At 45.1% G+C, this 24,224-nt stretch overlaps 1 protein-coding gene across 2 annotated transcripts in view; it reads left to right on the forward strand.

Annotated features, from left to right (window-relative positions):
* LOC138288176 (zinc finger protein 546-like) overlaps positions 1-24,224 on the forward strand; it is a 689,754-nt gene that overhangs the window by 301,590 nt on the left and 363,940 nt on the right. For both annotated transcript variants that reach the window (XM_069229499.1, XM_069229500.1), the window contains exon 15: positions 9,131-9,223. In XM_069229499.1, coding sequence (XP_069085600.1) covers positions 9,131-9,223 — 93 coding nt within the window. The remainder of the gene's footprint in view (positions 1-9,130; positions 9,224-24,224) is intronic.

Below are 24,224 nucleotides of genomic sequence, written 5' to 3' on the forward strand. Positions count from 1 at the left end.
TACACAGTTTTTGGAAGAGATCAACATAAATGATTGCAATCTAAGATTCACTGGGAAAGTCCATAATTATGAGATTGAATTTTTAGATGTGAAAATAATGATTGTCAATAACAAAATAGAAACAACATTATATAGAAAGCCAACAGCCGGCAATAGTATTCTGCATGCCACTAGTTATCATCCACAATCATTGATTGATAATATCCCATTTGGTGAGTTGCTAAGGGCCAAAAGAATTTGCAGCACAGAGCAAAATTTTAAAGAGGTACAAGGAGAAATGGTTTACAGATTACATGATAGGGGATATTCTCAACCCATATTAGAAAGGGCAGTGAGAAAAGTAAAATCACGTACCAGGGATTTGCTTCTATTTTCTAGACAAGACGGAGGAGTATCTAGGACATGTAACAGAACAGGACAGAGATTGAACAAGTTAGAGAATACAACGAGGTTTATAACCACTTTCAATATGGCGCACTTGGAGATGAGAAAGTTGCTACAAAAGCATTGGCACATGCTTAAGAGTGATCCTGTGATTGGGGAACAAATAAGCAATAAACCTGTTATAACATACAGAAAAGGAACATCCATGAAAGATATTTTAGTCAAGAGTGATGTGAGAAAGGTAACGTCTAATACTAATTGGCTCAAACCCCAAGATGGCTTCTATAAATGCTTTAAATGCAAAGCCTGCAAAAATGGAGAGAATATCAGTTTTATTAAAGTAGGAGGTAAAATCATACACTCTATCAGAGGCAAATACAATTGCAAAAGCGACCATGTGGTGTATATACTAAAATGCAGCTGTCCCAAAATGTATGTAGGCAGCACAAAATTGCAGGTACACCTAAGAATTTTGCAACATTTGAGGGCAATTTCAAATCGAGATGAGACTTACCCGGTAGCTAGACACATACATGAAGTACACAGAGGTAAAGTAGAGGAAATAATGTATAGCGTGATAGATGGAGTGAAAAAAGATGTTCGGGGAGGAGACAGAGAAAAACATTTAAGGAAATTAGAATCCAAATACATATTGGCATTTGATACTAAAGAGCCAAATGGATTGAATAGTAGTGAGGAGATGCACTTTCACTTATATTAATAAAGCAATTTTAGAGAGATCCATACTCACAAGGATTGATGAGAATATTTTGTCACTATATATGTATACATATATACACTAAGAAAATAAGTGTATATAAAGGAATGAATTTCATGTAGATCATCATTCAGCACGCATATTATTATTGAATCATAATGGTAATGAATTTGAAAAGGATCATTGACTGAATAGAGATAGTTGTATTCATGGATTATAGGCGAGGGTTAGTTTAACACATTTTATAAACACTGAAGAATTGACACTCGATAAGCTAATGCATTTTTACATTGTATATTTTCTAATTGTATTTAATTGCTGTTTAATTGAAATGTATGGTGAAAATTTGTGACTAAAACAGTTTTTCGCATGATATATGTTAATTGAGTTCATTGTAATTGGAGTATAAAAACCGAGCTAAAATGGCGGCTCACAGGTCGATGAAGGCGGCAACGCCGAAACGCGTCCCTGTAGGTGAATAAACATGATTGAATTCGTTGTGGCTGTGGAGTGCTGCCTTTTTCCTATATCCACGGAAGAGAAGTGTGTAATATAATACGCGATGGCGTGCGTATGAGGAATAGCACCGTTGACGTTCAGGTGCCGAAAGGGAACGCCACAAGTGGAGTGTTTTATGTAATTACCTTTCCGCCCCCGCTGGAGAGACAAACCAAGCCGAGCCGGCGTTGCCGGTGAACAGGAACCAGGTCACACAGGGGTCGGAGGACGCCGAAGGTGACGGGCGCCGTGAACCGGTAAGCGCTGGATACTTGGCTGTTTGTTTATGAAGAACATTTGCGGAGTCAAACGCCGTAGTGACAATTCTTTCACATTTGGAGACACCGGCGCGCGTACACAACGAGTAAATAATCGTGTTTACATTCACAATTGTTAAACGCCTGAAGACGGATTACAATGGCTCTTAAAATTCAAGATTTGTATGAAAACAGGAAAGCGAGAGCTGAATTAGTTTTTCTTAAATCTAATGCGAGTGAAACAGCGCTTTTGAGTGGTGACAAAACGGAAGGAAGAGCCGATGTTTATGGATCTTTCAAAGAGTTAGAAAAATTCAAGAAAAAAGAGTTAAACAAATGGTGGGAATGCGAATCCTTAAACAGGTATTTAGAAGCAGAGATTATTCCAAGAGGATTACGCATTGTCATCATGCCCACATATGAAGATCCGCATCCGGATTTGTTAAAAGAATGGGCAGCCCATAATGCATTGAGCTCCGCAGGAATGATGAGAATATTAGTTAAATACGCCCAAATCGAAAGAGACAAAGCAATTGAGAAAATTGAAAATTTAGAAAAGACAATCGATGGATTCACTGACAAAAAATTAGTAGACTCATTAAAAACAGCTATGGAAGAGAGATTGGCAAAAATTGAGGAAGAAATTATACAGAAAAAAGCACGTAAATTCAACAGAGACACGATTGATTACCAAACAGGGCAGATCTACACATTTGCAAAGAAATTTGATTACTGGAGAAGACTAAAAAGAAATGGAAAAAGCTCTAGAGGATTAGATATAGAAAGTATGAAATCCACAGACATCAGTGAAAGTTCTGATACTGATCTTGAAGATACAGGTCGTCTCCAAACTCATACTTCTTTACAGGACAAATTTGATTTTTTAAGGAAAGATCGCAGGACCAATCACAGACCATGGCGAGGATCAAACAGAGCAAGAGGAAGAGGCAGAGGAAGAAAAGACGAGGGGGGAAGAGAAACAAATGTTGAAGAGGGCGAGAAAAAGACTCGCAGCAACAGACGGTATTGACCGATGATAAAACAATAATTAATTTAACAGATGTTATCTTAGAAGAAGAAGATGTTAAGAACTTATCCTTAGGTCTTTCTTTCTGCCAACCAGATGGGTTTAATTATGAGCAAAGCCGTATTGACTTGTTTCTGTTTACACGTAAATTAAAATGATCAAAGATGCATGCTATCAGTAAAAGAAAGACAAAGAGACCTAGTGAGAGACCAGAATTTGAACAGGATGAAATTGACAAATGGAAGGGTAACCTACTAATTGAAGATATACACTTAATGAGACAGTTATGGTCATTGGAAGATAACTCAATTGAGGAGATTGGTGAGGAACAACTAGTTGCAAGACTGGAATCTGAGGGAATAAGATTAGACAAAGAAGGTGCATCCGGTTTTAAATCAAAATCTAGAACTGTTCCAGCCCCAAGTGGAGACATGATTGATCAATTTTCGGATACTGTAACTAAAGAACTGAAAGCTCTCAGGTTGAAGATGATGAGCAAAACCAGTAGAAACAAGAATAATTACTATAAGACCTTGAATAAGTTATCAAATAATCCACGGATCATAATTAGAAGTTCTGACAAAGGGGGGAATGTTGTGATATGGTCTATAGAGGATTATATGGAAGAAGCATACAAGCAATTAAATGATGCAATATGTTACAGAAGGATTGATATGAAACATGTTGATGAAGTTAAGGTCAATTTTGACAATAAACTGGAGCAATGGAGAAAAGAGGGGTTTATTAATGATCATGAACACAGATTTTTGAAGGTTGATTTTCCTAAACTCCCGGTATTCTACCTGATACCAAAAATCCACAAGGATGCCTTAAAGCCGCCAGGTAGACCGATAGTATCTATCAGAGGGAGTCTTTTTGAGTATGTGTCCCAATATATAGATTCCTTTCTACAACCTCTAGTAATGAATTTAGCTTCATATTTGAAGGACAGTACGGATTTTTTGAGGAGGATTTTCGACATTACATGGGAGAGTGAATTTTTGCTGATAAGTTTAGATGTTGTATCATTATACACAAGCATACCACATAATCTAGGGGTAAAGGCTATTGAACACTTTTTACGTGCAAGACCAATCCATTTTTACCAGCATAGTAAAATGTTAATTGAAATGATACAATGGTGCCTTGAACACAATATGTTTTTTTTCAATCAAGAGATTTTTGAACAGCAACGGGGTACCGCGATGGGCACATGTTTTGCCCCAAGTTACGCCAACCTCTACATGGGGTGGTGGGAAGAATTGGTCCTTAACAATTCCCCCATGGATAAATGGAATGACAACATAATTTTGTGGTTAAGGTATATAGACGATATTTTTATAATTTGGAAAGGTGATATGAGTACTGCTACACAGTTTTTGGAAGAGATCAACATAAATGATTGCAATCTAAGATTCACTGGGAAAGTCCATAATTATGAGATTGAATTTTTAGATGTGAAAATAATGATTGTCAATAACAAAATAGAAACAACATTATATAGAAAGCCAACAGCCGGCAATAGTATTCTGCATGCCACTAGTTATCATCCACAATCATTGATTGATAATATCCCATTTGGTGAGTTGCTAAGGGCCAAAAGAATTTGCAGCACAGAGCAAAATTTTAAAGAGGTACAAGGAGAAATGGTTTACAGATTACATGATAGGGGATATTCTCAACCCATATTAGAAAGGGCAGTGAGAAAAGTAAAATCACGTACCAGGGATTTGCTTCTATTTTCTAGACAAGACGGAGGAGTATCTAGGACATGTAACAGAACAGGACAGAGATTGAACAAGTTAGAGAATACAACGAGGTTTATAACCACTTTCAATATGGCGCACTTGGAGATGAGAAAGTTGCTACAAAAGCATTGGCACATGCTTAAGAGTGATCCTGTGATTGGGGAACAAATAAGCAATAAACCTGTTATAACATACAGAAAAGGAACATCCATGAAAGATATTTTAGTCAAGAGTGATGTGAGAAAGGTAACGTCTAATACTAATTGGCTCAAACCCCAAGATGGCTTCTATAAATGCTTTAAATGCAAAGCCTGCAAAAATGGAGAGAATATCAGTTTTATTAAAGTAGGAGGTAAAATCATACACTCTATCAGAGGCAAATACAATTGCAAAAGCGACCATGTGGTGTATATACTAAAATGCAGCTGTCCCAAAATGTATGTAGGCAGCACAAAATTGCAGGTACACCTAAGAATTTTGCAACATTTGAGGGCAATTTCAAATCGAGATGAGACTTACCCGGTAGCTAGACACATACATGAAGTACACAGAGGTAAAGTAGAGGAAATAATGTATAGCGTGATAGATGGAGTGAAAAAAGATGTTCGGGGAGGAGACAGAGAAAAACATTTAAGGAAATTAGAATCCAAATACATATTGGCATTTGATACTAAAGAGCCAAATGGATTGAATAGTAGTGAGGAGATGCACTTTCACTTATATTAATAAAGCAATTTTAGAGAGATCCATACTCACAAGGATTGATGAGAATATTTTGTCACTATATATGTATACATATATACACTAAGAAAATAAGTGTATATAAAGGAATGAATTTCATGTAGATCATCATTCAGCACGCATATTATTATTGAATCATAATGGTAATGAATTTGAAAAGGATCATTGACTGAATAGAGATAGTTGTATTCATGGATTATAGGCGAGGGTTAGTTTAACACATTTTATAAACACTGAAGAATTGACACTCGATAAGCTAATGCATTTTTACATTGTATATTTTCTAATTGTATTTAATTGCTGTTTAATTGAAATGTATGGTGAAAATTTGTGACTAAAACAGTTTTTCGCATGATATATGTTAATTGAGTTCATTGTAATTGGAGTATAAAAACCGAGCTAAAATGGCGGCTCACAGGTCGATGAAGGCGGCAACGCCGAAACGCGTCCCTGTAGGTGAATAAACATGATTGAATTCGTTGTGGCTGTGGAGTGCTGCCTTTTTCCTATATCCACGGAAGAGAAGTGTGTAATATAATACGCGATGGCGTGCGTATGAGGAATAGCACCGTTGACGTTCAGGTGCCGAAAGGGAACGCCACAAGTGGAGTGTTTTATATATATATTTATATATATATATATATATATATATATATATATATATATATATATATATATATATATATATAGTGATACAATGGAGGATAACAAGGACATGACTTTATGGACATCAGCTGTTAGAGTACTGGTTACAGAACCGCAGAGGCATCACATGTGGTCAAAGAACAGTGAAAAGGTAATTTTGTTGTCGCTGTAGGAAAGTTGATTAATATGTTGTGTTGTTGTGAGACCTCAACATGTAATAATGTTACAATCTCCATCAGGTTCAGTTTGGTTTCTTTAGCAAATCCCTTAGCTCATTCCCAGGTAGCTTTGACACAGAGCAGTCTGGCTTAGTTTAAGGAACAAATATAAAGCGTTTAGAAATACCAAAAGAACAGGTAGGTAAGAAACAAAACAAAATACAAATCCAGCACCAGCTTGTAAAAAGAGAGTGCATTCTGATCTTAATCTAGAAACCAGAACTGCAAAAATATATTGAAGGGAACTGGATGTAGGTTAAAAAGAATTTACTTTCCTTTTAAAGTTCCAATAATTCATCTCAGTTGCTGACCACAATGGATTCGGAGCCAGTTACATGTACCACTTTGGTCCAGGGAGACAATATCCTGGTGGGTCCAGCAGTCTGAGTCCTTAAGCAGATTTCACCGGGATCGTGGTTCCAGCCAAGAAGTAGTCCTGATGGTGGGGATGCTGAAAAGATGCTGAAGATGCTTAAGCTGTGGAGAGATACACGAGTATTCCTGGGGCCGCTCTGTGAGCCACAAACTTCAGAGGTGGTCTCTGACCTTAGGACTCTATCTCCCACCATGCACCAATGCAGGTACCAGGTGCCACTGATCGACTGGTCGCTGGTTACAGCAATAGTCAGTAGTCATCCACATGCAAGTGCCTCTTTGTTACTGGAGGACTATAGTCCAGTTTGACGATGGCCACAGGTCACACAGATTAAGACTGTCTCCCAGCAGGGCTTATGGCGTCCAGGGGCAGGCAGGTGATGCTGGGCTTTCACAAGTGCAGGCTTCCTCCAGCGTTTGTGTCCTTGGTGCTGAACAGGGGGCTGGCCACCTAACCCTTTGAGCTACTTTTGCCCTGTGCAAATGGGTCCTTTTTTCACAAATGGTCACTGCAGGATCAGACCTTGTGGCGAGTCCCTCAGGTTCATCAGGAGCAGCCTTGTGTTTGGTGCAGTCTCTTTGCTGGGCCCAGGAAGCCACAGGGCATTCCTCCTTCTGTTTTCTTACCAGTCTGCAAGGGATCTTAGGATTGTGGGTCAGAATTGCCACTTTTATGCCATCTTCTTGTGTGTGAAGGGGAAGATTGCCTAGGCAATGAAGCAATAGTTCCCACAAGTCTACTTTTTACACTTTGCGGTATTTCCTAGTGTACTGGCCCTCATACAATCCCAGGATTCACCTCTCTACCCTAAACCAACATGGCCCAAGCCTGCTGTGAGTAGCCCGGGACACACCATATGGGTGTACCCAGCATAATGAGTTACTCCACCTTAAAACGGATTCTGCAATTGGTGTTCCCCTTCTGAAGGAGATGCCTGCCTGTCTACTTAAACAAAGGAGCGGGCAGGCAAAGGTGTGATTGCCATTTGCTTTAATGAGGCAGTATCCTCTTTGAAGCTGGGCCGTCTGTGGCCACCGCCCAGTAGTAGTCTTGCTGGAGGAGGTCACACCTCCTCCCTTCATACTTCCTAGCAGAGGGGCAGCATATTATCTCTGGTGACAAGCAGACAGGGAAGTCTACAGTAAGTTTCTAAAGTCACTTTTCTATTAAAAGTTACCTTAAATCTGATTTCAACCATGAGCCAGGTTTAATGTAATGATTAATTTTATACCTTGAGGTAATATTGTTGGTCTTGAAAGGAAGATAGCTTTTAGATAGCTTTTAGCACAGTGGCTAGTGAAACTCCTTGTTTGCCAATGGGACCACTCGACTTGCTGCAGTAAAACTGGAAATTACATGTTTTCACTGTCAGGGCATGTTAAGCACGGCAGGAACCTACCCTTCTTTTTAGTATTACGCACCCTGCTTTGTGAAATACCAAGGCCTTCCCTTGGGGTGCATTACTGATAATAAAAAGGAAGGATTTGACTTAGCAAAAGGGTTTATTCTGCCGAGTCAAATTGGCAGATTTAAAGCTGCCTGAATAGGCTGCAGTGAGAGGCCTACAATCATGATTTTACTTTATTAAAGTAGAGGTGGCAAAATTAAGAGCTGCTGCCTACTAGTGACATTTAATTTACTAGACCTGGATATAGCTTGTACCATATACTAGGGACATGCCCTGGGTCCTGGACAGCAGGCCCCAGTGCACTACAGAGTTGGAAAACTAGCATGCAATACAGAGTTGAAAATCTAGCAGCGTCGGTCCCAAAACCCTGGGTGGTGGGGTAGGGGCTATACTGTTTTGGTGAATAAAGTCATCAGAACCCTGATTTCAACAGATACCTATTATTTGTAGTGAGGCAGTGGTTAAGTTAGCTAGAAGCTAGAGAAAAAACCTGGTAGAGTAGCCAAGGTAGTTATATAGTATGGGAGAATGAATAAATAACTGGCAAGGATTTTGAATAGGGCACACAAAGCATTGGCCTATGTCCTGATGTGGAGGTAGAGACAGGAATGACTGAAGGTTTTTCGGAGAGTCAATGGGTGCTTGAGGAGGCAGGTGTTGAATGTTAGAGGATCAGTGAAGTTTTACCAGTGGGAGGAGTCTATATATGCCACATAGTTCAAGGCACCTTGTTTCATGTGAACTTCTGCGGGAGGAACCTCTCAAACACTGATTTGCAGTTGTGACTTGTGGGTTGATATTCTTCATAGAGGGTATTTTGTAAAGCTGGAGACAACCTAGAATTGGTCACTTCAAGTAGCAAAGTGACGAAGAACAGATTTGGCTGGCAAGCCTTACCTTCTTGTCCATTGTGTTTCTGTATTTGTATTTTTAAAAAAAAGTGGAGCTAAGGACTTGAATGCTAGGGTGAATTCTCACACATACTCGCTACAAGACTTGCATTGTATCAGGGTGTGAAGCATAATTTTTATATCGAATAGTAAGCATCACAATTATACCTCAAGTAATTTATGTTCACGGCATTGCATTTGTTGTGTTTTCTATTATAAGGAGTTTGTTGCTTTGGATAATCCTGCAGTCGATGACTCCAGAGAGCAAATGGAATTTTTAGAAAAACCTCAGAAGGAGTTCACTGAGAAAATGGTGAGTGATAGCAGTGGGGAGATGTGAGAATTCAATACAATAGATATGTAATTGCAGATATGACAGAGTGACTTGTCTATTGTCTATTTTGTATTTAATGAAGGCAATATTTTTTTTAACAACTGACAGTACCATTAGCTGAAAAGTTAAATGTAAGATTACAGAATTTACAAGCATGTGTAGCAGTTTAGCTGCACTGTAAGTGTTGGTACTTCAGTTGAGGATTAAGTACAGTGAAGAAATGTGAAGTCTCTGGGCCACCTATCAAAACGTAAGGGGTCAACAGGCAGACACACTTGTAAGAATCTATGCTATCAGGGCAGAGGTAAAGCAGGTTGGACTAAGGGTCTCTGCTAGTGTTTAAGCACGTCTATTCAGAAGCTTATGGCGTAAAGGTAAGGTTGAATATGTGTATGTGCTCATCACCTGACCTTATGTATAGTTGAATGTTTTTTTTAACTTGTTTATTTATGCATAAGATAAACACATACAGTTCTGTACTACATTATTACATAGTGCTTTCAGGGGGGGAAATATCAGACCAATTGCATCTTTTATGTCATAAACATTTTGAAGAGTCCAGATCCAGGTCCACTTAACTGCTCCGACTGAGCTCGCATAGGGAGATCAGGCAGTACACTATAACACATTAACCAACAACAGTACACTGTAAGTATAGTAATCATCAACAGACTAGCGGATATCGATACAAATGATCGTCATTCATCTGGTGCAACAGGCATGTATGTCCGGGGGGGTGGGGGGGAAGGCAGCAGTAAGGGAACACAACCACATCCCAGAGTGACACAGTAGCCAGGTCGGGGGAGTGAGTGTAGCCACCCACGGCAACCCCCCCTCGCGTAGCAAGACCGGAAGCATGCCCTCCTAGGAACACCAAGACACACATCCATGCCGCAGGAACCCCCGTGTCCAGCACTCCAAGGCTCGGCCAGGGCTCAATGAGCATACGCATCAGTCAAAGGACTCTCTCCCTCACTCTCCTGCACACCAGTTAGCTCATTAATCATGGCACGCCAGGGTTCCAAATCTCGGACAGCATACTCATCTGATCGAAGCATCCGCAAACGGCATTCTTCTGCAGTAGCCCATTCAACTAAATCACTTAACCAAGTAACATGTAGCGGGAAGTCCGGGCTGGCCCAACGAATCACAATGCGTCTTTTCGCCAATAAAAGCCCCAGCTGTGCAAATCTATATGCCATTTTCTGACCCTTTTTGGGGACCGAGATCAGGCCCAGCAGGCAGTGCTTCATCGTCACCTGCACTCTCACAGCCGTAACCTCCCTTATCGTCTTCACCACTTGATGCCAGTGAGGTTGGACAGAGCCACAGACCCATGCCAGGTGATCAAATGAAGCCGACTGCTCTCCACAACGGTTACAACTGTCAGGCCTTGAAGGAAATATCCTATTTAACAGTTGAGGTGTCAGGTATGCTCTATGTAAGTAATAAAAGTGCTTCAACTTAAACCTAGCATTGCTAGTCGCATCCCGCACCAAAGAACGGGTCCTATTCCATTCCCCATCTGTGAACGCCGTTCCGAGACTAGTGTCCCATTGGCCCCTAATCCCCTGAAGGCCAGTCATTCACACTTGAGAGGTTTGTAAGTTCGGGATAGCAGACCCTGATCACCTCCAGGATCAAGCAATGATGCCAGGAGGCGAGATTCAGCAGGCTCCTCCAGAAAGGACGTCCAGATGTCTCTGATCGTCTGCGAGATGTTCTTGAACTGTCTTGGACCTATTCCAAACAAGGAGTCTGCCTCATCCCTCGTAATGAACGTGCCATTATGAAATAAGTCACCAGCATTATTACAACCCCCTGCACGCCACTGTGCAAAATCCATTACCTCAGCAGCTTTAGTAAAAGGCCGGATCCACCACAAGAGTAGCAGGCGAGCATATGGGGCCTTATGTAGGACCCGCACCACCGCACTCTCCCAAGCCCTCGACACCTGCTCCACCAGGTAGGGGGTGCCCGGCGGAACCCTAGAGCCACCCAATAGTATATGCAGGAGGCAGGCCACACAGACCAAACCAGCTAACAAATCCTTTTCCCAATTGGGCGCATCCTCACACCATCGGACTGCATATTGTAGCAACCCGGCCAAGTAATATAAATATAAGTCTGGCAGTCCCAAGCCGCCGCCAGCCAGGTCCAATTTCAAGATTCCCATGCGAACTCGGCTTCTTCTGCCTGCCCAGACTAAGGATAAGAGCAGTTTATCGAGCTGTCAGAATATCGAAAGAGGGAGCTCACAGAGGGAAAACTGCATAACATATAGGCAGCGAGGCAGCAAGATCATTTTACTGAGCATGATTCAACCCCTATCTGATAGTGGGAGAGAGGTCCAAAACTGAACAGATGCACAGAGGGCTCCAGTACTCTTCCCAGGTTTAAATTGAATTGCAATTGCAGCGAATGCGCAACACGGATGCCTAAATATGAAAAGGTCTCCAAGGTTAAGCCAATTGGGGCAACTCCAGAGCCCCTATCACAGACAGACCTGCCATCGGGAACAACACCATCTTGTGCCTGTTAACACATAGACCCGACACCCGCCCAAAATCATCCATCATTCCCAACAAGAGGGGGACTGCCTGTTCAGGTTGTGAGACGTACACTAGAGCATCATCAGCATACAATAAAATGATGTGCGTTCTCGCCCCCACCTGGATACCCCAACCATCCAAGCCAGCCTGTAGTTGAGTAGCTAGTGGCTCCATGGCCAACACGAACAGCAGCGGCGACAGGGGGCAACCCTGCCGTGTGCTGCGTTAGATCATAAAGGAGTCTGACACAATCGCCCCTGTACGCACTCTCGCCCGGGGCGCTGAGTACAAAAGACGCACCCAGGATAAGAAGACAGGACCAATACCCATCCTGCGCAACACCTCCCATAGGTAGTCCCAGGACAGGGTTTTGAACACTTTTTCCATATCTAGTGCCACTAGTGCTGCAGGAAACGCAGAGCCTCGAGTCTCGTGAAGTATATGCGATAAGTGCCGTATGTTCATATGAGTTCCCCTCCCCAGCACAAAACCACATTGACCCCCCTGCACTAAATGCATCACCACTCTACTCAACCGAGAGGCCAATACTTTAGCGAGTAATTTAACATCAACATTCAGCATGGATAATGGCCTGTATGAGCTTGGGCCGTCAACCTCCTTTCCTGGCTTTGGTAGCATAACTATCAGAGCTTCTCGCATATGCACCGGAAGCAGACCCTCCCCTCGCGCCTCATGGAACATTTCCAACAATCGAGGAAGAAGCACAGCAGCTGTGTAGTTGAAAGTTAAGGATTCTCTCATGTCAGGGTGAGCAGGTTAGTAGGGAGGAACCACGATTGTGATTAGTATCAGGGAAGTAATACTAGCTTTTTTCTTATTTTGTGATATGTACCAGAGTAGCCTAGATATAAAGATTACATTTTTCTTATTTTCCAGTGAACTTAAGAACTTGAATGAGTGACTCTTTTAATAAATTCTTTAATAGTAGTACATTGCCGTTTTAGAAACTTATTACATTATTGGGCACTTTTTGAGTACAATAAGAATGGTATAATTAGGTTAATATCAAGATAGCGATTTGCATTGCCTTAGTCAGTTAACTGTTATATTTCTAATCATGACAGTTTAGACAGTAAATTGGTTTACATTTAGCAATCAGCGTGTTGTATCTGGTATGATTCAATACAGAGAGCAGTGCATATTGGTGTAGGAGGCTGGCTTAGTCCATAGTGTACATTCCACTCTGCACTGAGTCCAGGGAACCTTTAGTGATAGTGTAAGTGGTTCCTAATAACCAAAGTTCTCAAATGGTAGCTGTGGAGAGCATCTAAGGCTCATCAGGAGGGTGTAAGCAGTTGAAATACCACAAAGTCAGTCAGTGATTTACACACAAGAACCACATCAGTGTTAGAAAAATAATGTATTTATTTATTAAAACACAGGCACTAAACTAACCTCGGTATATCTCCTAACCGGATATGTGAACACACAAAAATATTCTTCAAAACAGGTAGATAAAAACATAAAATAACATGGGTCGAATTTCGGACGAGGAGGACCTGTGGAAAGAGGGGACAGAGTCCAGATCACCTGGAGATGCCCAGGGGGTGCAGGAGGGCAATACCCACCCTTCTTGTATATGCTTTCCTGTTGGACGGTTGTCATGGAGAGGCCGCTGCGGCATCTAGGTAATGCAGAAGTATTGTCGGTTGTTGAATTGCAGAGTGGTCAGCGGCCAGCAGGACCACCAACAAGCCTTGGCAAATGCAGAAATAGAGATGCAAGCAGAGTTGCAAAGGGGGGATGTAAGGAAATGCCTCCTTGGCATGGTTGCCCCCTGACTTTTTGCCTTTGCTGATGCTATGTTTACAATTGAAAGTGTGCTGAGGCCTGCTAACCAGGCCCCAGCACCAGTGTTCTTTCCCTAACCTGTACTTTTGTATCCACAATTGGCAGACCCTGGCATCCAGATAAGTCCCTTGTAACTGGTACTTCTAGTACCAAGGGCCCTGATGCCAAGGAAGGTCTCTAAGGGCGGCAGCATGTCTTATGCCACCCTGGAGACCTCTCACTCAGCACAGACACCCTGCTTGCCAGCTTGTGTGTGCTAGTGAGGACAAAACGAGTAAGTCGACATGGCACTCCCCTCAGGGTGCCATGCCAGCCTCTCACTGCCTATGCAGTATAGGTAAGACACCCCTCTAGCAGGCCTTACAGCCCTAAGGCAGGGTGCACTATACCATAGGTGAGGGTACCAGTGCATGAGCATGGTACCCCTACAGTGTCTAAACAAAACCTTAGACATTGTAAGTGCAGGGTAGCCATAAGAGTATATGGTCTGGGAGTTTGTCAAACACGAACTCCACAGCACCATAATGGCTACACTGAAAACTGGGAAGTTTGGTATCAAACTTCTCAGCACAATAAATGCACACTGATGCCAGTGTACATTTTATTGTAAAATACACCCCAGAGGGCACCTTAGAGGTGCCCCCTGAAACTTAACCGACTATCTGTGTAGGCTGACTAGTTTTAGCAGCCTGCCACAAACCGAGACATGTTGCTGGCCCCATGGGGAGAGTGCCTTTGTCACTCTGAGGCCAGTAACAAAGCCTGCACTGGGTGGAGATGCTAACACCTCCCCCAGGCAGGAATTGTCACACCTGGCGGTGAGCCTCAAAGGCTCACCTCCTTTGTGCCAACCCAGCAGGACACTCCAGCTAGTGGAGTTGCCCGCCCCCTCCGGCCAGGCCCCACTTTTGGCGGCAAGGCCGGAGAAAATAATGAGAAAAACAAGGAGGAGTCACTGGCCAGTCAGGACAGCCCCTAAGGTGTCCTGAGCTGAGGTGACTCTGACTTTTAGAAATCCTCCATCTTGCAGATGGAGGATTCCCCCAATAGGGTTAGGATTGTGACCCCCTCCCCTTGGGAGGAGGCACAAAGAGGGTGTACCCACCCTCAGGGCTAGTAGCCATTGGCTACTAACCCCCCAGACCTAAACACGCCCTTAAATTTAGTATTTAAGGGCTACCCTGAACCCTAGAAAATTAGATTCCTGCAACTACAAGAAGAAGGACTGCCCAGCTGAAAACCCCTGCAGCGGAAGACCAGAAGACGACAACTGCCTTGGCTCCAGAAACTCACCGGCCTGTCTCCTGCCTTCCAAAGATCCTGCTCCAGCGACGCCTTCCAAAGGGACCAGCGACCTCGACATCCTCTGAGGACTGCCCCTGCTTCGAAAAGACAAGAAACTCCCGAGGACAGCGGACCTGCTCCAAGAAAAGCTGCAACTTTGTTTCCAGCAGCTTTAAAGAACCCTGCAAGCTCCCCGCAAGAAGCGTGAGACTTGCAACACTGCACCCGGCGACCCCGACTCGGCTGGTGGAGATCCGACACCTCAGGAGGGACCCCAGGACTACTCTGATACTGTGAGTACCAAAACCTGTCCCCCCTGAGCCCCCACAGCGCCGCCTGCAGAGGGAATCCGGAGGCTTCCCCTGACCGCGACTCTTTGAATCCAAAATCCCGACACCTGGGAGAGACCCTGCACCCGCAGCCCCCAGGACCTGAAGGACCGGACTTTCACTGGAGAAGTGACCCCCAGGAGTCCCTCTCCCTTGCCCAAGTGGAGGTTTCCCCGAGGAACCCCCCCCTTGCCTGCCTGCAGCGCTGAAGAGATCCCGAGATCTCTCATAGACTAACATTGCGAACCCGACGCTTGTTTCTACACTGCACCCGGCCGCCCCCGCGCCGCTGAGGGTGAACTTTCTGTGTGGGCTTGTGTCCCCCCCGGTGCCCTACAAAACCCCCCTGGTCTGCCCTCCGAAGACGCGGGTACTTACCTGCAAGCAGACCGGAACCGGGGCACCCCCTTCTCTCCATTCTAGCCTATGTGTTTTGGGCACCACTTTGAACTCTGCACCTGACCGGCCCTGAGCTGCTGGTGTGGTGACTTTGGGGTTGCTCTGAACCCCCAACGGTGGGCTACCTTGGACCAAGAACTAAGCCCTGTAAGTGTCTTACTTACCTGGTTAACCTAACAAATACTTACCTCCCCTAGGAACTGTGAAAATTGCACTAAGTGTCCACTTTTAAAACGGCTATTTGTGAATAAATTGAAAAGTATACATGCAATTTTGATGATTTGAAGTTCCTAAAGTACTTACCTGCAATACCTTTCGAATGAGATATTACATGTAGAATTTGAACCTGTGGTTCTTAAAATAAACTAAGAAAAGATATTTTTCTATACAAAAACCTATTGGCTGGATTTGTCTCTGAGTGTGTGTAACTCATTTATTGTCTATGTGTATGTACAACAAATGCTTAACACTACTCCTTGGATAAGCCTACTGCTCGACCACACTACCACAAAATAGAGCATTGGTATTATCTCTTTTTGCCACTATCTTACCTCTAAGGGGAACCCTTGGACTCTGTGCATGCTATTCCTTACTTTGAAATAGCGCATACAGAGCCAACTTCCTACATTGGTGGATCAGCGGTGGGGTACAAGACTTTGCATTTGCTGGACTACTCAGCCAATACCTGATCACACGACAAATTCCAAAATTGTCATTAGAAATTCATTTTTGCAATTTGAAAGTTTTCTAAATTCTTAAAAGTCCTGCTAGGGCCTTGTGTGTTAAGTCCCTGTTTAGCATTGTCTTTTTAGAGTTTAAAAGTTTGTTAAAAGTTTGAATTAGATTCTAGAAACAGTTTTAGATTCTTAAAAAAGTATTCCAACTCTTAGCAGAATAATGTCTGATACAGAGATGCAGGTGGTGGAACTCGACACCACACCTTACCTCCATCTTAAGATGAGGGAGCTAAGGTCTCTCTGTAATATCAAAAAAATAACCATTGGCTCCAGACCTACCAAAATTCAGCTCCAGGAGCTGTTGGCAGAGTTTGAAAAAGCCAACCCCTCTGATGATGACATCACAGAGGAAGAAATTAGTGACTTGGAGGCCAATGTCCCTCCTCCAGTCCTAAATAGGGAGAACAGGACCCCTCAAGTCCTGTCTCCAACTGTGTTAGTCAGAAATAGTGAGTCCCTCACAGGAGGGTCCCACATTTCTGAAATCACTGAGGATGCTCTCAGTGAAGATGACCTCCTGTTAGCCAGGATGGCCAAAAGATTGGCTTTAGAGAGACAGCTCCTAGCCATAGAAAGGGAAAGACAAGAGATGGGCCTAGGACCCATCAATGGTGGCAGCAACATAAATAGGGTCAGAGATTCTCCTGACATGTTGAAAATCCCCAAAGGGATTGTGACAAAATTTGAAGATGGTGATGACATCACCAAGTGGTTCACAGCTTTTGAGAGGGCTTGTGTAACCAGAAAAGTGAACAGATCTCACTGGGGTGCTCTCCTTTGGGAAATGTTCACTGGAAAGTGTAGGGATAGACTCCTCACACTCTCTGGAAAAGATGCAGAATCTTATGACCTCATGAAGGGTACCCTGATTGAGGGCTTTGGATTCTCCACTGAGGAGTACAGGATTAGGTTCAGGGGGGCTCAAAAATCCTCGAGCCAGACCTGGGTTGACTTTGTTGACTACTCAGTGAAAACACTGGATGGTTGGATTCAAGGCAGTGGTGTAAGTAATTATGATGGGCTGTACAATTTATTTGTGAAAGAACACCTGTTAAGTAATTGTTTCAATGATAAACTGCATCAGCATCTGGTAGACCTAGGACCAATTTCTCCCCAAGAATTGGGAAAGAAGGCGGACCATTGGGTCAAGACAAGGGTGTCCAAGACTTCAACAGGGGGTGACCAAAAGAAAGGGGTCACAAAGACTCCCCAGGGGAAGGGTGATGAGACAACCAAAACTAAAAATAGTAAAGAGTCTTCTACAGGCCCCCAAAAACCTGCACAGGAGGGTGGGCCCAGAGCCTCTTCACAAAACAATGGGTACAAGGGTAAAAACTTTGATCCCAAAAAGGCCTGGTGTCATAGCTGTAAACAGCATGGACACCAAACTGGAGACAAGGCCTGTCCCAAGAAAGGTTCCACTCCAAACTCCCATCCAGGTAACACTGGTATGGCTAGTCTCCAAGTGGGATCAACAGTGTGCCCAGAGCAAATCAGGGTCCACACTGAAGCTATTCTAGTTTCTGAGGGTGGGGTGGATTTAGCCACACTAGCTGTCTGGCCGCCTAACATGCAAAAATACAGACAGCAACTCTTAATTAATGGGACTAGAATAGAGGGCCTGAGGGATACAGGTGCCAGTGTCACCATGGTGACAGAGAAACTGGTTTCCCCTGGCCAATACCTGACTGGAAAAACTTACACAGTCACCAACGCTGACAATCAGAGAAAAGTACATCCCATGGCAATGGTTACTTTAGAATGGGGAGGGGTCAATGGCCTGAAACAGGTGGTGGTCTCCTCAAATATCCCAGTGGACTGTCTGCTTGGAAATGACCTGGAGTCCTCAGCATGGGCTGAGGTAGAACTAAAAACCCATGCAGCAATGCTGGGTATCCCTGAACTGGTGTGTGTGAAAACAAGAGCACAGTGCAAGGCACAGGGTGAACAAGTAGAACTGGAGTCTGGAAGAATGGCCCAGCCTACCAAGAGAACAGGAAAGTCAGTTGGGAAACCAACTACAACACAGCAAAAGAAAGGGAACCTCTCTTCTCAGGAAGAAGTTCTGCCCTCTGAGGGAACTGAGCCTTTGGAGCTTGAACCTTATCAGGTTGAGCTCTTAGGCCCAGGGGGACCCTCAAGGGAGGAGCTGTGTAAGGGACAAGAAACCTGTCCCTCTCTTGAAGGCCTTAGGCAGCAAGCTGCTGAAGAGTCCAAAGGCAAGAAAAATGGAACGCATAGGGTCTATTGGGAAGATGGACTCCTGTACACTGAGGCCAGAGACCCCAAACCTGGTGCCACTAGGAGAGTGGTAGTGCCTCAGCTGTTCAGGAAGTTCATCCTAACATTGGCCCATGACATTCCCCTTGCTGGACATTTGGGACAAACCAAGACGTGGGAGAGGTTAGTCAACCACTTCTACTGGCCCAATATGTCCAACATGGTTAAGGAGTTTTGCCTCTCCTGCCCCACCTGTCAAGCCAGTGGTAAGACAGGTGGACATCCAAAGGCCCCCCTCATTCCACTTCCAGTGGTGGGGGTCCCCTTTGAAAGAGTGGGTGTGGACATAGTTGGTCCACTGGAACCTCCCACAGCCTCAGGAAATATGTATATCCTGGTAGTAGTGGATCATGCTACCAGGTATCCTGAAGCTATTCCCCTTAGGTCGACTACTGCCCCTGCAGTAGCCAAGGCCCTCATTGGTATCTTTACCAGAGTGGGTTTCCCTAAGGAGGTGGTGTCTGACAGAGGTACCAACTTCATGTCAGCATACCTAAAGCACATGTGGAATGAGTGTGGAGTGACTTATAAATTCACTACACCATACCATCCACAAACTAATGGCTTGGTTGAGAGATTCAACAAGACATTAAAAGGCATGATCATGGGGCTCCCAGAAAAACTCAAAAGGAGATGGGATGTCCTCTTGCCATGTCTGCTTTTCGCTTACAGAGAGGTGCCACAGAAGGGAGTAGGATTCTCACCCTTTGAACTTCTGTTTGGTCATCCTGTAAGGGGACCACTTGCCCTTGTTAAAGAAGGCTGGGAGAGACCTCTCCATGAGCCTAAACAGGACATAGTGGACTATGTACTTGGCCTTCGCTCTAGAATGGCAGAGTACATGGAAAAGGCAACCAAAAACCTTGAGGCCAGCCAACAGCTCCAGAAGTTTTGGTATGACCAAAAGGCTGCACTGGTTGAGTTCCAACCAGGGCAGAAAGTCTGGGTTCTGGAGCCTGTGGCTCCCAGGGCACTCCAGGACAAATGGAGTGGCCCTTACCCAGTGCTAGAAAGGAAGAGTCAGGTCACCTACCTGGTGGACCTGGGCACAAGCAGGAGCCCCAAGAGGGTGATCCATGTGAACCGCCTTAAGCTCTTCCATGACAGGGCTGATGTGAATCTGTTGATGGTAACAGATGAGGATCAGGAGGCAGAGAGTGAACCTCTCCCTGATCTTCTGTCATCAGACCCAAAAGATGGCACAGTAGATGGAGTGATCTATTCAGACACCCTCTCTGGCCAACAGCAAGCTGATTGTAGGAGAGTCCTACAACAGTTTCCTGAACTCTTCTCCTTAACCCCGGTCAGACACACCTGTGTACCCATGATGTGGACACAGGAGACAGCATGCCTGTCAAGAACAAAATCTTTAGACAATCTGACCATGTTAAGGAAAGCATCAAGGTGGAAGTCCACAAGATGCTGGAATTGGGAGTAATTGAGCGCTCTGACAGCCCCTGGGCTAGCCCAGTGGTCTTAGTCCCCAAACCTCACACCAAAGATGGAAAGAAAGAGATGAGGTTTTGTGTGGACTACAGAGGGCTCAATTCTGTCACCAAGACAGATGCTCATCCAATTCCAAGAGCTGATGAGCTCATAGACAAATTAGGTGCTGCCAAATTCTTAAGTACCTTTGACTTGACAGCAGGGTACTGGCAAATAAAAATGGCACCTGGAGCAAAAGAGAAAACAGCATTCTCCACACCTGATGGGCATTATCAGTTTACTGTTATGCCCTTTGGTTTAAAGAATGCCCCTGCCACCTTCCAAAGGTTGGTGAATCAAGTCCTTGCTGGCTTGGAGTCCTTTAGCACAGCTTATCTTGATGATATTGCTGTCTTTAGCTCCACCTGGCAGGATCACCTGGTCCACCTGAAGAAGGTTTTGAAGGCTCTGCAATCTGCAGGCCTCTCTATCAAGGCATCCAAATGCCAGATAGGGCAGGGAACTGTGGTTTACTTGGGACACCTTGTAGGTGGAGGCCAAGTTCAGCCACTCCAACCCAAGATCCAGACTATTCTGGACTGGGTAGCTCCAAAAACCCAGACTCAAGTCAGGGCATTCCTTGGCTTGACTGGGTATTACAGGAGGTTTGTGAAGGGATATGGATCCATTGTGACAGCCCTCACTGAACTCACCTCCAAGAAAATGCCCAAGAAAGTGAACTGGACTGTGGAATGCCAACAGGCCTTTGACACCCTGAAACAAGCAATGTGCTCAGCCCCAGTTCTAAAAGCTCCAGATTATTCTAAGCAGTTCATTGTGCAGACTGATGCCTCTGAACATGGGATAGGGGCAGTTTTGTCCCAAACAAATAATGATGGCCTTGACCAGCCTGTTGCTTTCATTAGCAGGAGGTTACTCCCCAGGGAGCAGCGTTGGAGTGCCATTGAGAGGGAGGCCTTTGCTGTGGTTTGGTCCCTGAAGAAGCTGAGACCATACCTCTTTGGGACTCACTTCCTAGTTCAAACTGACCACAGACCTCTCAAATGGCTGATGCAAATGAAAGGTGAAAATCCTAAACTGTTGAGGTGGTCCATCTCCCTACAGGGAATGGACTTTATAGTGGAACACAGACCTGGGACTGCCCATGCCAATGCAGATGGCCTTTCCAGGTTCTTCCACTTAGAAAATGAAGACTCTCTTGGGAAAGGTTAGTCTCATCCTCTTTCGTTTGGGGGGGGGGTTGTGTAAGGAAATGCCTCCTTGGCATGGTTGCCCCCTGACTTTTTGCCTTTGCTGATGCTATGTTTACAATTGAAAGTGTGCTGAGGCCTGCTAACCAGGCCCCAGCACCAGTGTTCTTTCCCTAACCTGTACTTTTGTATCCACAATTGGCAGACCCTGGCATCCAGATAAGTCCCTTGTAACTGGTACTTCTAGTACCAAGGGCCCTGATGCCAAGGAAGGTCTCTAAGGGCTGCAGCATGTCTTATGCCACCCTGGAGACCTCTCACTCAGCACAGACACCCTGCTTGCCAGCTTGTGTGTGCTAGTGAGGACAAAACAAGTAAGTCGACATGGCACTCCCCTCAGGGTGCCATGCCAGCCTCTCACTGCCTATGCAGTATAGGTAAGACACCCCTCTAGCAGGCCTTACAGCCCTAAGGCAGGGTGCACTATACCATAGGTGAGGGTACCAGTGCATGAGCATGGTACCCCTACAGTGTCTAAACAAAACCTTAGACATTGTAAGTGCAGGGTAGCCATAAGAGTATATGGTCTGGGAGTTTGTCAAACACGAACTCCACAGCACCATAGTGGCTACACTGAAAACTGGGAAGTTTGGTATCAAACTTCTCAGCACAATAAATGCACACTGATGCCAGTGTACATTTTATTGTAAAATACACCCCAGAGGGCACCTTAGAGGTGCCCCCTGAAACTTAACCGACTATCTGTGTAGGCTGACTAGTTTTAGCAGCCTGCCACAAACCGAGACATGTTGCTGGCCCCATGGGGAGAGTGCCTTTGTCACTCTGAGGCCAGTAACAAAGCCTGCACTGGGTGGAGATGCTAACACCTCCCCCAGGCAGGAATTGTCACACCTGGCGGTGAGCCTCAAAGGCTCACCTCCTTTGTGCCAACCCAGCAGGACACTCCAGCTAGTGGAGTTGCCCGCCCCCTCCGGCCAGGCCCCACTTTTGGCGGCAAGGCCGGAGAAAATAATGAGAAAAACAAGGAGGAGTCACTGGCCAGTCAGGACAGCCCCTAAGGTGTCCTGAGCTGAGGTGACTCTGACTTTTAGAAATCCTCCATCTTGCAGATGGAGGATTCCCCCAATAGGGTTAGGATTGTGACCCCCTCCCCTTGGGAGGAGGCACAAAGAGGGTGTACCCACCCTCAGGGCTAGTAGCCATTGGCTACTAACCCCCCAGACCTAAACACGCCCTTAAATTTAGTATTTAAGGGCTACCCTGAACCCTAGAAAATTAGATTCCTGCAACTACAAGAAGAAGGACTGCCCAGCTGAAAACCCCTGCAGCGGAAGACCAGAAGACGACAACTGCCTTGGCTCCAGAAACTCACCGGCCTGTCTCCTGCCTTCCAAAGATCCTGCTCCAGCGACGCCTTCCAAAGGGACCAGCGACCTCGACATCCTCTGAGGACTGCCCCTGCTTCGAAAAGACAAGAAACTCCCGAGGACAGCGGACCTGCTCCAAGAAAAGCTGCAACTTTGTTTCCAGCAGCTTTAAAGAACCCTGCAAGCTCCCCGCAAGAAGCGTGAGACTTGCAACACTGCACCCGGCGACCCCGACTCGGCTGGTGGAGATCCGACACCTCAGGAGGGACCCCAGGACTACTCTGATACTGTGAGTACCAAAACCTGTCCCCCCTGAGCCCCCACAGCGCCGCCTGCAGAGGGAATCCCGAGGCTTCCCCTGACCGCGACTCTTTGAATCCAAAATCCCGACACCTGGGAGAGACCCTGCACCCGCAGCCCCCAGGACCTGAAGGACCGGACTTTCACTGGAGAAGTGACCCCCAGGAGTCCCTCTCCCTTGCCCAAGTGGAGGTTTCCCCGAGGAACCCCGCCCTTGCCTGCCTGCATCGCTGAAGAGATCCCGAGATCTCTCATAGACTAACATTGCGAACCCGACGCTTGTTTCTACACTGCACCCGGCCGCCCCCGCGCCGCTGAGGGTGAAATTTCTGTGTGGGCTTGTGTCCCCCCCGGTGCCCTACAAAACCCCCCTGGTCTGCCCTCCGAAGACGCGGGTACTTACCTGCAAGCAGACCGGAACCGGGGCACCCCCTTCTCTCCATTCTAGCCTATGTGTTTTGGGCACCACTTTGAACTCTGCACCTGACCGGCCCTGAGCTGCTGGTGTGGTGACTTTGGGGTTGCTCTGAACCCCCAACGGTGGGCTACCTTGGACCAAGAACTAAGCCCTGTAAGTGTCTTACTTACCTGGTTAACCTAACAAATACTTACCTCCCCTAGGAACTGTGAAAATTGCACTAAGTGTCCACTTTTAAAACAGCTATTTGTGAATAACTTGAAAAGTATACATGCAATTTTGATGATTTGAAGTTCCTAAAGTACTTACCTGCAATACCTTTCGAATGAGATATTACATGTAGAATTTGAACCTGTGGTTCTTAAAATAAACTAAGAAAAGATATTTTTCTATACAAAAACCTATTGGCTGGATTTGTCTCTGAGTGTGTGTACCTCATTTATTGTCTATGTGTATGTACAACAAATGCTTAACACTACTCCTTGGATAAGCCTACTGCTCGACCACACTACCACAAAATAGAGCATTGGTATTATCTCTTTTTGCCACTATCTTACCTCTAAGGGGAACCCTTGGACTCTGTGCATGCTATTCCTTACTTTGAAATAGCGCATACAGAGCCAACTTCCTACAGGGGACCAGCAAGGTCTAAGGGACTCAACCTTTACAGGTAAGTCAAGGCCAGCCCTCAGCGAGAAGGAGAGCCAGGATGAATCGATGGAGACCCCAGGAGGACCCATTGGCAGCAGGCACAGCTAGTTGCAATGAGGCTTCAGCAGCACAAAGAAGATGGAAATCCACTTTGCAGGAGTTTCAGGGAGGGCGTTGAACTTGGAGCTGTATGA

Source organism: Pleurodeles waltl, chromosome 4_1 (genome assembly GCF_031143425.1).
Source record: "Pleurodeles waltl isolate 20211129_DDA chromosome 4_1, aPleWal1.hap1.20221129, whole genome shotgun sequence".
In the NCBI taxonomy this organism is placed as follows: Eukaryota; Metazoa; Chordata; class Amphibia; order Caudata; family Salamandridae; genus Pleurodeles; species Pleurodeles waltl.